The 16512-nt window shown below is 47.3% G+C and overlaps 1 protein-coding gene across 1 annotated transcript in view; it reads right to left on the minus strand.

Moving 5' to 3' along the window:
* Positions 1 to 15809, minus strand: part of LOC147700302 (uncharacterized) — a 174625-nt gene extending 158816 nt beyond the window's left edge. The window contains exon 1 of the mRNA XM_086935667.1: positions 15545 to 15809. Coding sequence (XP_086791793.1) covers positions 15545 to 15568 — 24 coding nt within the window. The 5' untranslated portion in view covers positions 15569 to 15809. The remainder of the gene's footprint in view (positions 1 to 15544) is intronic.
* Positions 15810 to 16512: the final 703 nt, after the last annotated feature.

Below are 16512 nucleotides of genomic sequence, written 5' to 3' on the forward strand. Positions count from 1 at the left end.
TTGCACGCGGCAAATCATCACAACTACGAGAACATTTTCTAACTCCGATAAAGGATCAGGAACATGCTCAGAAGTTAATTACTGCAATGGCTGGATATGAAAAACATGAAAGTCAGCAGTGCTTCTGCAGATGTGTATCAATTATTGCCTCATCTCTCTTTCCATACTCCGTATCTCCTTCGATTATGACGTCATTTTATTCTTCTACAACTATCCACCTGTCCCACATAACGTCTGCCCAGACGAGAAGCAACCATGCTGTCACATCATAGATCACTAAAATATCTTACAGTTATTTTAAACAGAACTCAGACTCATCTGCTTCCAAGGACCACTAAGAAAACATGGCTACATTTTCCAAAAAGCATTTGCAATGCAATAGGTCTCGCATTTATGCTACTTTGAGCTATTGGCATTGTAATTGACAATGCCTTTTATATATGTTTTTAAAACCAAAACATAAATAAAAGGCATTGTCATTTAAAATGCCAATAGCTCAAACGCGAGACCTATTGCATTGCAGGTGCTTGTTAATTCTGCGAAGGCTGTGAATCGAATCTTTCTCCCTCCCACTCCTGTTAAGTCCCAAAACAGGTATGGACACAGAAGACTTAGAAACTGAAAGAGATTACACACAGATCAGTGGAAAATATGTTGTTGCAAAACTGCATTCCCAGACTGCTACTAGATGTAGAGCAACAGCCAATAGAGGTCCAACACAATCAGACACACTTCTGAGTTAATAGTAGCAAACCAACTATTTATGCTACACCTGAATAGAGTTTCCCTGTCTGGCAACAGTGGCTGCTGTGACTCTTCACGTATTGGTATAGTTGGCACCATGCTTTTATGACCCTTCACCTTTCTCCCTAGTAGAGTTCCCTTCAGTCCTAGTTTACGTACTGTACTCTCGGTTTGTGATTCCTGCCTTATTGCCTTCTTGACAGTGTGTCTCCTTGTCCAGGCCTCTTACCTCCCGGTGTAGCATGGGTATTCCATCTTTCGATCATGTACTTTCAGGAATTTTGCATAACAAGAGTAACACAGAATTCCTGAAATTAGCCAAATTAAGCTGGCATAATTTACATTTCACCCAGGCCTAGTCTTATCGCTATTCCAAATTGTAGTGCCCTTAGTAATTGTGCGCTCTCACCCTATGGAGTTCCTGTGTTCCTGTGCTTCCAAAAATTCATTCAGGGTATTCCAAACACCAGTCTACAGGACTATGTATCTCCCCATTCCTCCTTATCTCATTTTCATCTTAGCCTTGGTCTTCATTATTTACTTATTTATTTATTTACTTGAGTTTTATATAGCGCTGGCTAGATCCGGAGGTATCAGAGCGCTTTACATGAGGAGAGTTATATAGGTTACAAGTTACACATTGTTACAGAAAGGTACATCAATTACAAGTTATATCCGTTGGTTTATGGCATGTAGAAGGGTAAGGGGGTAATGTTAAAGGGTGACGGGAGGGAGATTAAATGGAACAAGGCAAGCAGGGGGAGAGAGATTCTGGGGAGAGAGGAAAGGAATAAGGGAGGCAAGCAAAGAATGAAGGCGGGAAGAGGTGGGTGGGTAGGAGACACAGAGAGGAGACGAGGAAGTAACTGTGTCTGCAAGCAAGCCGGGCTGAAGACGGCTGGAATGCCTGAAACCGGTCCTCGGAAGCTTGTTTCCGGTCCAGGGAAGACATGGCTTGGCAGTTCGGCCTGGACTGTTCCCATGAGGCACAGGGTCAGACTGATTTGCATATAGCCATGTCTGAACTGGGGTGGCAGAGTGGGCTAAAGAACGGTGATGGATTAAACCCAGATCTTTTGACTGGGTGTGAGTGTTTAATTGATTCAGATGCTCCGTCCATCACCACCCCCTTTTGTACCACTTTTGGCCGCCATAAGTGTGGCAGGGTATACTCAGACGTGAGTCCCTTGCTCACTTTGCCACTGGATTCAAGCAAGCCGGGCTGAAGACGGCTGGAATGCCAGAAACCGGTCCTCGGAAGCTGGTTTCCGGTCCAGGGAAGACATGGCTTGGCAGTTCGGCCTGGACTGTTCCCATGAGGCACAGGGTCAGACTGATTTGCATATAGCCATGTCTGAACTCGGGTGGCAGAGTGGGCTAAAGAACGGTGATGGATTAAACCCAGATCTTTTGATTTGATTTGATTTGATTGACCCAGCTTATTTCTCAGCCTACACACGTGGCCGGCCACACCCTTGATCCGTTTTTTACCACTCTCTCTGATGTTCGGATTGTGGCGGTTGATCCTGTGATATGGTCTGACCACTATCTGGTGTCTGCTTGGCTTCCCCTCCCTGCTAATCCCACTATACCGCCTCCTTTGCGGATACCCCGGCGTCACTGGAACAAACTTAGGTTAGAGGACCTTCACCGCATTTTGGGTGCTAAGCCATTAGGTCCCCTGCTGAATGCCACCTCGGGCTATGACCGGTTCTGTAACTGGATTACCAGGGCGCTGGACGTCCTGGTACCCATCATCTCCAGCAAGTCCAGTCCCCGGCAGGCTAGCCCTTGGTATGACAGCGCGCTGCGTGCAATGAAGTCCTCTTGCAGACGGGCGGAAAGGGTGTGGCGTAAGTCGTACGATGCCGACAAGAAATCCATCTACCTGGCCTTAGTTAAGCTTTACCATCGAGCTATATGCAGGGCCCGGGCGGCGTTTTACGCAGCCGAATTTCGAAATAGCCTTAACCCGACTAAAACCATCTTTAAAACCATAAAAGACTTAATGGCAAAGAGAGTTCCCCCACAGTTGGACAGTTCCACTGCCCACTGTGAAGCCCTAGCCACCTTCTTTTTGGATAAAGTCAGGAAGATCTATCTGGCGTTTCCAAGCACACTGTCTCCTGTGATTCCCTGGAGCGGCTCTAGCAGCTGTCCATCGCTGCACTCCCTTCCTACCATCTCCAATGAGGAGTTCGCAAAGTGGGCCCTGCGAGTCAAGTCTGGATCGCCTGCAGACCCGGTAAGATCTGCTCTTTTCAGGGACGTTGCTTTTCAGGGCCGCACAGCAGTGTGCTCCCTGATTAACCTCTCCCTAACCTCTGGCCTGGTCCCTGCCAAATGGAAGCAAGCGGTGGTTTCCCCGATCCTAAAAAAACCATCTTTGGATCCATCGAGACCTGAAAACTACCGCCCTATATCTTTGCTCCCTTGGCCGGCCAAGGTTATGGAGGCCCATGTAAATCGGGCCCTCACGGAGCATATGACCCTTGTGAATGTCCTGGATCCCACGCAGAATGGGTTTCGTGCTGGCCACAGCACTGAGACGGCCCTTCTGGCAATGGTTGAGCATTTGCGAAGTGTGCTCGATGCAGGTCAAACGGCAGCGCTTATTTTACTAGACCTGAGCGCTGCCTTTGACACTGTCTCCCATCGCATCTTGCTACACCGCCTGCAGGACATTGGCATCTGTGGTTCAGCTCTGCAGTGGTTCCGCTCCTTCCTCAGTGATCGCTCCTTCTGCGTTGCCACCCCTCCTTTTCAGTCCAAGTACCATCCTTTGGACCTGGGGGTCCCTCAGGGCTCCTCGCTGAGTCCCACGCTTTTTAATCTGTACGTGCAGCCGCTGGCTGAGGTCGTCAGGCAATGGGGCCTTACCATGGTCTCCTATGCTGACGACACTCAGTTGGCGGTTACGATCAGCGGGGATGCCAAGCAGGATGCCCTCAGGTTCCGAAGTGGACTGAGAGAGGTGGCCAGCTGGATGAATAACAACTGTCTCCAGCTGAACGCGTCAAAAACAGAGGTGATGATCGTTGGAAGGGAAGCGGACCACTGGGGGGACGAATGGTGGCCTCCAGAGCTGGGATCAGCGCCGGCCCCTGTCCTGGAACTCAGGAATCTCGGAGTATGGCTTGACCACATGCTAAGCTTTGTGACTCATACAAAGAGAGTGGCGGCCTGCTGTTTTGGAGTACTACGCGGGCTAAGACCCCTGCTGCGATTCTTCGATGCTCCTACAAGACAGCTGGTCATTCAAGCAATGATCATCTCGCGGTTGGATTACGCCAGTTCTCTCCTTTTAGGAGCGAACCAAGCCGAGATTCTCCGTTTACAACGAGTCCAGAACGCGGCGGCTAGGGCGGTGGTTGGTCTGCCTCGAACCTGCCCTACCTCTAACACCCTGCGGTCCTTGCACTGGCTCCCGATATGCAAGCGTATCCAATTCAAGGCTCTCTGCCTGGTTTTTAAAATTCTGAGAGAGTTGGCACCCGGAATACTGAATACACTGATCTCTCCCTATGTTCCTACCCGCTCATTACGATCCCTTGGACAGTCCTTGGTGGTCGTCCCCCGCTTCAGACTTAGTCGGATGGGGGGTCGCTCCTTCCGCGTGAAAGCCGCAACCCTCTGGAATGCGCTCCCCTTGGAAATCCGCCTTTCGAATGACCTAATGTCTTTCCGTAGGGCCCTGAAAACCTTCCTGTTTTAATTGTTTCTAGCTTTTACTGTTTGCTTTTTGTTACCGGACCTAGTGTTGTGTTTACCTTTCCCTGCGCCAGGACGCTCCTTCGCTGGAGCAGCTGTGCGCATTAAAATGTAACTAACATAACATAACATAACATTTGATTTGTAAATTTATAGAGCGCAACGATTGCCCATGGGCGTCTTGGCACTAAGATAAATCCTTTCCATCTATATGGCAGTGTCTGATGTTTATTCGGAGAAAAGCCATGTTTTTACTGCTTTTCTAAAGGTTTCTAAGGATGGACAGGGTTTTATGCTCAGAGGCAGTTGGTTCCATGTACGTGCTGCATGTATCAGGAAACTTCTCCCTCCCCAGTTAGCTCTTTTAAATCGGGGAACAGCAATTAGTTTCTTCTGGCCCGATCTCAAAGGTCTCATGGGTTCCTACTGTTTCAAGTGGTCCCTCAGAAATTGTGAACCTTTTCCCTGAAGTGCCTTGTAGGTTAGACAGAGTGATTTAAATTTCACCCTCTTTTCGATTGGCAGCCAGTGTAAATTTTTCAGTCTATGTCTGATTGGCTCAAACCTGGGTATATCTAGAACCAGTCTAGCTGCTGTATTTTGTAGGCGTTGTAGTTTATCTATGACCTTTTTCCGGGCTCCTGCATATAGACCATTTCCATAGTCCAGTCTTGCTAGTGCTAATGCTGTAACTACCGTTTTACGAGAATCTTGTGGTAGATATGGAAATAGTTTTTTTTATCATTTTTAAGATGTACCAGAGTGTTGATGACAGCTTGTTGGCTTGAGCTTCAAATGATAAATTCATATCAATGGTGAAACCCAGATTCTTCACTTTTTCTGATGATCCAGGGCATCTGCCCATGTCCTTGGGCCACCAGGCGGGGGACCAGATGTTTGTGTCACCCCCTATTATCATCACTTCACTCTTGTCTCCATTGAGCTTCAGGCAATTCCTTTCCATCCATTGGCTGACCTGTATCATACAATGTTGGAATTTTTCTGCTGTTTCGTCTATGTCTTTGTTGATGGTCACTACAATCTGAGTGTCATCATCGTATGATATTGGGGTGAAACCACAGTTTCTTATCTCTGCAAGTGGGGCTACATAAAGGTTAAAAAGGGTGGGACGTAATGATGATCCCTGCGGAACTCCACATGGTAGAGAAAAGGCTTTAGATTTTGATCCTTCTACTTCTACTGTAAAAGTTCTGTTAGCAAGATAGGATTCAATGAGGGTACACGTTGAGTCATGTATTTCTGCTGTTTTTAATCGTTGTAAAAGAGTTTCATGACTGACCGTGTCGAAGGCCGCCGATAAGTCAAGTAATATCAAGGCGGCCTTCGCTCCATTGTCCATCACTTTTCGGAGTTCTTCTACTGCTGTGATTAGAGCAGTTTCTGTTCCGTGTGCTTCCCGGAAGCCAAACTGAGAGTCATCCAGCCAGTTGCCGTCAATCAGGTAGCGGGATAGTTGTTTATTCAGGAGTTTTTCCAAAATGTTGGCAGCAAAAGGAATTCTGGCTATGGGTCTATAACTGCTTGGTTCGTCTCTATCCATATTGGGATTTTTTAGTAGTGGTCTAATGGAAATCTTTTTCCAGTCATCCGGAAAGGTGTTGGTATCAATTATTTGGCCAAATAATCTTTCTAGTACAATGCTCATTTGTTCTGAACAAATGTGCATTATTTTGGGCGGACATGGGTCTGTTGGACTGCCTGAATTAATGTTAAGTAATTCTTTTTGAATTTGGTCTTTTGTTGGAATAGTGAATTGGAACATTGTAGGTTCGACTGGTTGTTCCTCTAAATTTATTGTTTGAACTATGACTTCATCTGTTTGATTAGTTTTATCTGATTTGTATTTTTTTAAAGAATCGTAGACTGACGAAACTTTATTTACAAAGAAATTACCCAAAGTATTACATAAATCAGGTGATATTTCTTCTGGCCTGTTATTTTCTATTTTTGAAAGTTTTTTAACAGTGGAGAAAAGAGTTTTGCTAGAATTTTTTGATTCATTAATTTTTTGGACAAAGTATCTACTTTTCTCTGATGTTATTAATTTTTTATAGCTGGCGAGTATTGTTTTGTATTCTAGTCTTTGCTGTACCTCATAGTTAGTTCTCCATTTCTTTTCTGCTCTTCTACATTCTTGTTTTTTTTCCTTCAGAGCTTCTGAGAACCATGGCTGTGAAGGGGTTTTTCTTTTGAGAGTGATTTGCTTCATTGGAGTAGTTAGTTGGACTGCGTTCTCTAGCCATGTATTAATTTGTTTACATGCTTTGTTGCAGTCTTCATCTAAAGTTGGGTACGAGGAACATAAAGTATCTATGAGTCTTTGGTGCTGGATTTTGGACCATTCATGATATGTGTTTTTTTTAGCTTTGACCGGTTTTCCCATATCTTGCGTATTTTCTAACTGGAAAGAGACCATCTTGTGGTCTGACCACGGGATCGAGAGCGTGTCAGTTATATTTAACTTCTGATATGAGGTAAAAATTCCATCCAGAGTGTGGCCGGCACAATGCGTATCTGTATATACTTTCTGCTCTAAATCAAAATTTGTCATTTCATCTTTAAATGACTTTACCTTAGGGTCTGATGTTTTTTCTAGGTGTAAATTAAAATCTCCTAGAATTGTGTAGTCACAGTATGTCACACTAGATTCTAGAAATGGGCTTAATAGATCAATTAGAGGTGTTTTAGCATTTGGTGGTCTGTAAATTAGTAGACCACTAAAAGTATAATTATTGGTGATTTTTATTTGGAAAGATAGCGTTTCACAGTCTGGGTTACTTCCTTTGTCTGAACTTTTAATCTGTAGTCCCTCCTTCGCTAAGATTGCTAAACCTCCTCCTCGTTTTATTTTTCTGTCTGCTCTATAAATGAAGAAGCCCTCTGGGATTGCTAGAGTCAGATCTGTATCTGAGGCTTCATCTGCCCATGTTTCGGTTACGAACAGAAGGTCCAAATGTTGGCTTTCAATTAGCTCGGCTGTCTGAACATTATGTTTGACCATAGATCTAACATTTAAGAAACCAGCTTTAATAGATGTTTTTCTGTAAGTTGTTTTTTCAGGTTTGTTATAGTTTATGCTAGGATCTCTGATCTGTGAAAAGGCGAATGTTCGTAAGCAGGTTGGACATGTCTTACCTTCCTTATGTAGATCAATCGGATTACATCTGGCATGAGGTCTTAATGCTAGAATCTCCTGGCTGGAGTAGACATGTCTTTTGCTATCTACGTCTGTTTGGTCAGGGGGCATGGCCCTGGGCCCGGTCTTGGCGCGGACGGGCGCAGACGGGCGCAGACGGGCGCAGACGGGCGCAGACGGGCGCAGACGGGCTTGCCTTAGGCGTGCCTTCGGCGCGCAAACGGCAACCCCGCTGCGCTCGTCCGCAGCGCGTCCTAGGAATACACATGTTTTATAGGCGTAGGGCGGTGCCCGCAGGGGGCGTGGCCTCCGGATAGTGGGCGTGGCCTAATTTCCTCAGTGATGGCGGCAATGTTTGTTTTCAGCCCGTAACAGCGCTAATATCCGCTGTGCGGGTCTCTTTAAGCACAATGGCTCTTGTGATCTGGTGCCCAGGGGGGAGAACGTGCAAATTAAGAACAGGTAAATTATTTAGCAAAGTTTTTAAAAAATGGCAGGTTTCCTCCCGGCTTCCGCCTCAGGAGATGGTGTGATCGTATCTAAAAAATGCTTGTATTCAGCGCTTTTTATGTAGTAGGCTGGGGGCGTGGCCTCCTGATAGTGGGCGTGGCCTAATTTCCTCAGTGATGGCGGCAATGTTTGTTTTCAGCCCGTAACAGCGCTAATATCCGCTGTGCAGGTCTCTTTAAGCACAATGGCTCTTGTGATCTGGTGCCCAGGGGGGAGAATGTGCAAATTAAGAACAGGTAAATTATTTAGCAAAGTTTTTTTAAAAAATGGCAGGTTTCCTCCCGGCTTCCGCCTCAGGAGATGGTGTGATCGTATCTAAAAAACGCTTGTATTCAGCGCTTTTTATGTCATAGGTTGGGGGCGGGACCTCCTGATAGTGGGCGTGGCCTAATTTCCTCAGTGATGAAATTAAATGAAATGAAAAAGATATTTAATAAAGCGCACTGCAGCCGAGCGGCTTCCTGGCGCTGGGGACCTGGTCAGGGCACACTGAGGGGATCTGGGGAACCTAAGAAGGAAAAGCCTGGGTGAAAAGGAAGGTTTTGAGGGCCTTTCGGAAATGGGTGTAGATGGGGATGGAGCGAATGTGAAGTGGAAGACTGTTCCAGAATTGGGGGGCCAAAACAGAGAGACGAGTGCCACCAGTTCTGGATTTGCGGAAACGGGGAATGTGCAAAAGAGAGAGAGAAGAAGAGCGAAGGGTGCGGCTGGGGGCGTGGGATGAGATTAGGGAGGAGATATAAACAGGGGCAGAGCAGGATTGAGCTCGAAAGGCAAAGCAGGCTAATTTGGGGGGAGAACGTGCAAATTAAGAACAGGTAAATTATTTAGCAAAGTTTTTTTTAAAATGGCAGGTTTCCTCCCGGCTTCCGCCTCAGGAGATGGTGTGATCGTTTGATTGATTCAGATGCTCCGTCCATCACCACCCCCTTTTGTACCACTTTTGGCCGCCATAAGTGTGGCAGGGTATACTCAGACGTGAGACCCTTGCTCACTTTGCCACTGGATTCAAGCAAGCCGGGCTGAAGACGGCTGGAATGCCAGAAACCGGTCCTCGGAAGCTTGTTTCCTGTCCGGGGAAGACATGGCTTGGCAGTTCGGCTTGGACTGTTCCCATGAGGCACAGGGTCAGACTGATTTGCATATAGCCATGTCTGAACTGGGGTGGCAGAGTGGGCTAAAGAACGGTGATGGATTAAACCCAGATCTTTTGACTGGGTGTGAGTGTTTGATTGATTCAGATACTCCGTCCATCACCACCCCCTTTTGTACCCCTGGCCTTCAAGTCCAGCTCCTTGAGACTCAGTTCATGAGCCAGCAAGATCTTTCTCTCCTCCAAAGCCCTCCCGGCCTCAGCTTTTCTCACCTCTACAGCCTTCTGGACCAGCTGCAGCTCCAGGTCCCTCTCAGCCTGACTGTCCTTGAGCTCCTCAGGTGACAGGCTTTTGGATGTGACACTCCACACAGTTTTGCAAAAATAGACAGTAATTTTATAAATAAATCAAGAACAAAATGATAAATATCCAATGAGTAGAAGTCGAGATATGAATATTTAAAGAATAAAAAGGAGTTCTAGTGCTTAGAAGCAATAAGGGCCAATGGGAGTTATCTGGTCACGCTGGACCGGTACAAAGTCAAGAGTTACAGTATTCTTCGAATAAGCACAGGCTGGCTGCAGGACCCATGTAGGGCCTGCTGAGCAAAAGTACCTTAATCATTGTCGCAGCATGAGATGAAGTGTACAGAGGCCCTTTCTTACCAGCCCTGGTTCCAGACTACCTGTGGGGGGTAATCAGGCCTTTGTGTGGGGATAGAGCACTGCCTAATCAGGTGTGTCAGCCCTCCCTCCCTTCCTGCCCAGGAAGGGTCATTAGAATGAAGATGAGTACTCATACACCTAACCCTCTTGTATTTGTGGCTGTCTAGAGGGAAGGAACAAAGTGTAGCAATCACCCACCCCAGACGTGTACTGGAGACAGGCAGCAAGCACACAGAGTTGTAAGTACAGAGAAATGTCCATGTTCTAAAAGTAGTATTTCTAAAATAGTAATGTTAAACCAGTAAAGACGATTTATCATTACCATTCTAAAGATATAAAAAATTATACAGCCACTCCTTTCTAATCAGGAATTACAGTTTAAAGGTATATTAAGGAAAGCCCAATGTTAACCTATGAGAGGATTAGACCTCATAGTAGTGAAAAACTAACAGAGGTGTTTGTGACTACCAGGACACACAAAACTTTGACAGTACATGTCCTACCTTTTACTTACACAGTACCCTCGCTCCCTACAGCCCCTGCTCTCCTCTGCCTACTCTGCCTGGGCATCGTTAGCGCTGCTCTGCTGCTTATGATAGCGCTTGACTGTGCCTGCATTATTTACTTAATTTAAAGTGCCTGTATTGCTTGCTTGCATTGTTTATGCAAAGGGCCTCATTGCCTGAATACTCAGCATTACCGGATCGTTTGTTATTGTGGCCCATTCCTTCTGTGCCCCACTCCTTAAGCGCCTCGCTGCCCACAGCGTAATTAATTATTTATTTTCCCCCAACCCGGTTTGCGCTTCCGTTTCTGCCGCCATTGTTGTTGTGCCCGGAGCCCGCCCTCTCCACCACGCACCCGCCTCCCAGCTGCTCCTCCCTCGCCCCTCCCCCCTCCACTACCCACATATGACAGATGCTTTTGCGCGCAGCGGTCGCGCCCCATGCGCGCCGAAGGTGCGTCAAAGGTAAGCCCGTCTTCGCCCGTCCGCGCCTGGACCGCGCCCAGCGCCAGACCCCCTGGCCCCCGCAAACCGCACTCTGGCCGCATTAAGTATGACGCAGCCACCCTCCTAGCCCTTAACCCCGGACTCACACCCCAATGCTTCGAAGCTGCCCCGGGACGTACCCACAGGCCCTTCGCCTGCCACTCCTGCAAATTTACCAGCGTCAAGACCCTTACCACAACCACTAACCCCAAACACAGCTCCGAGCCTAACCACCTGAAGTGCATCCTGCTGAACACCCGCTCGGTCCACAGACACGCCACTGAACTCTAGGATCTACTCGACGCTATATCACCAGATGTCGCCTTCCTCACTGAAACATGGATGAATGCATCATCAACACCCGACGTCGCCATAGCCATCCCGGACAATTACAAGATCATCCGTAAAGACCGCACCGTCCAAACAGGAGGAGGCATCGCCATCGTCCATAAAAACACCATCAAAATCACGACCAGCTACGACGTTAACCTTAACACCGCCGAACACCTCCACTTCCAGGTCCACACTGACACCAGAACCACACTCAGAGGCACCCTCATCTACAGGCCTCCAGGAACACGTAAACAATTCAGCGAGGACATCACTGACTTCATCAGTCCACATGCCCTCGCCTCCGAGAACTACATCCTACTAGGAGACCTCATCTTCCACCTGGAAAAGAAAAACGACAGCAACACCACCACCCTTCTGGACAACCTGGCCAATCTCGGACTCAAACAACTTGTTAACACCCCCACCCATGTAGCCGGACATAAGCTAGACCCAATCTTAACCTGCATCAAACACATCTCCTTCGATCGCACCACAGCTCTCCATTGGACGGACCACAGTTGTGTTCACTTCAGCTACAAAACCACCTCGACCCACAACCCCCCACAACCTATTCCCCGAAGAAAATGGAACAAAATCACCACCGACCAACTCCTCACATCGCTCAACCAAAACCCACCGCCCTCTCACCGGACCCAAACCAAGCTGCCATCAAATTCAAACAATGGATCACTCACAGCGCTGACGAATTAGCACCCTTGAAAAACCATCACACCAAACAAGACAGCAAAAAGGCCCCCTGGTTCAACGATGACCTTAAGAAATCCAAGAAACTATGCCGTACTCTCGAGAAAACATGGAGAAAAAACCCAACCACCGACAACATGACCACCTTCAAGGCAGCCACCCGCAAACACCACCAGCTGATTCGATCAACCAAGAAATCAGCATTCAAGAATCGACTCGACAACAATGCACACAACAGCAAGGAATTATTCAACATCGTCAAAGAATTTACCAACCCCACCGCAGCCTCAAACGACATCACTCCTTCCCAAGACCTCTGCGATTCGTTATCCTCCTTCTTCTACAACAAAATTGCCGACATACATAACAGCTTCGAAAACAGTCCCAACAAACAATCCTCCCCACCCCCCTCAGAACATATACCGCCCTCTAACAATCTCAACGCCTGGAACCCAATCACCACCGAAGACACCATCTGCCTAATGAATTCCATCCACTCTGGCTCGCCAACCGACCCATGTCCCCACCACATCTTCAACAAAGCAGACTCCATCAAAAAAAAAAAAAAAAGCAGACTCCATCATCGCACCCCATCTCCGTGATGTTATCAACTGCTCCTTCAACTCTGCTACCTTCCCAGAAAGCTGGAAACATGCCGAAGTCAGCGCCCTCCTGAAGAAACCCACAGCAGACCCCTCTGAACTCAAAAACTACCGCCCAATATCCCTCCTCCCTTTCCCGGCAAAAGTCATCGAGAAAGCCGTCAATAGCCAACTCGCCGCCTTCCTCGAATCCAACAACTCCCTCGATCCCTCACAGAACGGCTTTCGAGCCAAACACAGGACCGAAACCGTCCTCATCGCAGCCACAGACGACATCCGAACAGTACTGGAAGACGGAGAAACAGGGGCCCTCATTCTACTCGACCTCTCCACCGCCTTCGACACAGTCTGTCATAGCACCCTCATACAACGCCTCAACAACATCGGAATACAAGGAAAAGCATTGGACTGGATCGTCTCGTTCCTCGCCGGAAGAACCTAGAGAGTACGACTTCCCCCATTCAAATCTGAGGCTACCGAAGTCATTTGCGGTGTACCACAAGGATCATCACTCAGTCCCACCCTCTTCAACGTTTACATGAGTCCACTCGCATCCATCGCGCGTCAACACAACCTTAACATCATCTCCTACGCTGACGACACCCAGCTGATCCTTTCCCTCACCAAAGACCCTAACTCCGCCAAAACCAATCTTCACGAAGGCATGAAAGAAGTAGCCGAATGGATGAAAAACAGCCGTCTAAAACTTAACTCAGACAAAACGGAGGTGCTCATCCTAGGATCATCCCCCTCTGCCTGGGACGACTCATGGTGGCCTTCGGCTCTGGGCACAGCACCCATACCCACAGATCACGCACGCAACCTGGGCTTCATCCTAGATTCCTCACTCTCGATGACCAGACAAGTCTCATCCTCCTGCTTCAACGTACTTCGTATGCTCAAAAAAATCTTCCGTTGGATCCCCTCTGAGACAAGAAAGACTGTCACCCACGCACTAGTCACGAGTCGGCTGGACTACGGAAACACCCTCTACGCCGGAATTACAGCCAAATTACAGAAAAAACTCCAACGCATCCAAAACGCATCAGCGAGACTCATTTTGGACATCCCTCGCCAAAATCACATTACCGGCCACCTGAAAGACCTCCACTGGCTCCCCGTCAACAAGAGAATAACATTCCGTCTCCTCACCCACGCACACAAGGCCCTCTACAAACTAGGGCCCGAATGCCTCAACACTCGACTATCCTTCTACACACCCACCCGCCAACTAAGATCCTCCAATCAAGGCCTCGCCGCAGTTCCGCGTATCCAAAGTTCCACCATGGAAGGTAGATCCTTCTCCTACTTGGCGGCCAAGACCTGGAACTCACTCCCCACCCACCTCCGCCTTACACAGAACCACATCTCCTTCAGAAAAGAACTTAAAACCTGGCTATTCGATAAATAATGAACCCCATCCCCAAGCGCCTTGAGACCCTCTGGGTGAGTAGTGCGCTATATAAATTCTTGAACTTGAACTTGTCCTATGGTCTAGCCAGGGCCTATCTTAGGAGTGATGTGTAATAAAAGGGGAGTTTAAGATTTGGCAAAGGGTTCTAAATGCCAAGTTGAAGTGGCAGGAAAACTGTACACAAGCTCTGAAGTGGCAGGCCTGAGACATGGTGAAAAGAATACTTGTGTGGGAGGCACAAGCAGGGCTGTAGGCCCACTAGTAGCATTCAATTTACAGGCACTGGGTGCAGGTAGTGCACTCTACTAGGGACTTACAGATAACTTAAATATATAAACTGTGGATATACCCAATTTAACCATGTTTAGGGGAGAAGCACATGCACTTTAACACTGATAAGCAGCTGTAAAGTCCCAGAGTCCTAAAACCAACAAAAACAGGGTCAGGGGGAGAAGGAAGGCAAATTGTTTGGGGTACCCCTTCAGACAAGGCTATTTTCCAACACCCTTATTTACATAGACCACTCCTCTTGGAAAGGATTCCTAGATGTGCTTCTTAGGCAACCCCCTTTTAGAGACACAACCTGTGTTCTTAGATTTCGAAAATCAATTTATGCTTGAAATGTAAGCAACCTATTGTTTATCGTGTTATGGTTGTGTTTTATATATATGTATATATATATTTCCTTTTTACACTGTGACTTATTAATTGTACTTTTATGGTTGTTTTCTTGTATAATAACCGAATAAAGTTATTAAAGTAAAAAGTAAAAGAGACACAACCCCTCCCTTTTTCATCCCACTTAAAGCCTTGTATGCCATCAAATACTTGAGGCAGCAATCTACGCAATTTTTTGAACAGGCCCAGGGGAAAACATTATGGTGCCTATTTTGTACAAAGATGAGGTGTGAGGAATAAATCTCACGAGTCCCAGAGCTTTCTAAGAACTTAAATTGCAGTTAACCTGTTTAATGTATATTTCATCTCATGGGCTGGGAGGTATAATAAGACCCCCAAAGTGTCACAGCAGGCAATAAATGTTGTTGTGGAAACTTCTGGGAAATTTCTGTCCCTGTGTTGGGTGAGGGTGACCAGATATTCAAATGAAAACACTGGGACAACCATAAGGCTTTTCCGAGATATATATATGTATACAGCCATATGGAACACACCACAGCATGGCTGAGTAAGTCTTTCATGTTCATGCTACAGAGGTGTGTGTGTGTGTGTGTGTGTGTGTGTGTGTGTGTGTGTGTGTGTGTGTGTGTGTGTGTGTGATTCTGGCCTCGGGTGTCTGCAGGGGTGGATCCATGATGCAAATACTGGTCGGACTGATCGGATGAGATCTGGAGTTTGGAAGCCTCATATGTCCAGATTCCATACAACGGCAGTTCGCCCAGGCTTCGAGTTATGTGAAGACGTAATTAGTTGTTGTCCAAATAAACTCACCTTTGAAAAACATCCTTGAGCGTGACACCTGCTTATGGGAAAGAGAATGTTACAATTCACCCCACATGTAAAACAACAGCCCACGCCTCGCAATTGTATGAACAATTGTCGAATTTTAAAACATATTTTTTTAACCCCTTCGTTATTAAAAGAAAAAAAGCGGACTCACTTTTTCCGATCCCTGGTTGTACATTTCTCTCCCGCGCCGCCAGATAAACTCAAAGGTCAAAACGCAGCCTGGCCTGAAGCCGGGCCGAGGGTGGAGGGTAAATAACACCGCTGTCCAGGCCCCTCGATCCTCTCGGTAAATACTCCAGTACGGAAGAGAGGTCAAAGTTCAAGTTCAATACATGGCTCCTCATCAAAGCGCCTACATGTAAACAGCGACCAGAAACAGACCAGGTGAAAGCCGCAGTCACAGCGCGTTCTGCTGCAACTGGGCATGCGTATAAAGGAGATACTTAGCCACAGCGCACGCGCAGACAGAAGATACATGTCTCTAGCGCATGCGCCCAGAAAAAGACCAGGTAAGTTGCCCAACCACAGCACGTTCTGCTGCGACTGGGCATGAGCACAGAGGAGATACTTATCTCCAGCGCATGCGCAAAGAAGACAGCTTCTTGTATGAGTAAAGTGAAATTCGGTTCTGACCCAAGTTAAATGGGCACGACTGGCCGCTCGTGTGAGCTGCTTTACTGTGGAGTTGTGCTCTCTCCTATTAATCGGGCAGCTTCTAAATAAAAAAAAAATATTCTATGTAAATGCAGCTGCATCCTGAAAACGTGGCTGGTGACGTGCCTGTAGTGTCCTGCCAGGACACAGTCTAGTTGTTCTCCAGTGTAACCATACACTGTGCATCCACCCACCACAGACGTCACTGGGTCAGGTGACGCTGATAATAAAAGAACCTGAGCGCACGTGCTCGTGGCCAGAATTACCATCCATAAGCTTGTGTCCGTGTAACACTTTTTTCTATCATGCGGGCCTAGGGCCCCATCCTTACAATGGCGACGAGGCGGTAACACGATGCCACGCGTGCCACAGCTGAAAGAAAAACAAGGGGAAGAAGGAGGGGAACGCTGCCCGAGTGCCCCTGCCATGAGCACTCCCCCTGCAGCAAGCGACAAGTAGCAGAGG

The sequence above is a fragment of the Lissotriton vulgaris genome, chromosome 8 (genome assembly GCF_964263255.1).
Source record: "Lissotriton vulgaris chromosome 8, aLisVul1.2, whole genome shotgun sequence".
Taxonomy (NCBI): Eukaryota; Metazoa; Chordata; class Amphibia; order Caudata; family Salamandridae; genus Lissotriton; species Lissotriton vulgaris.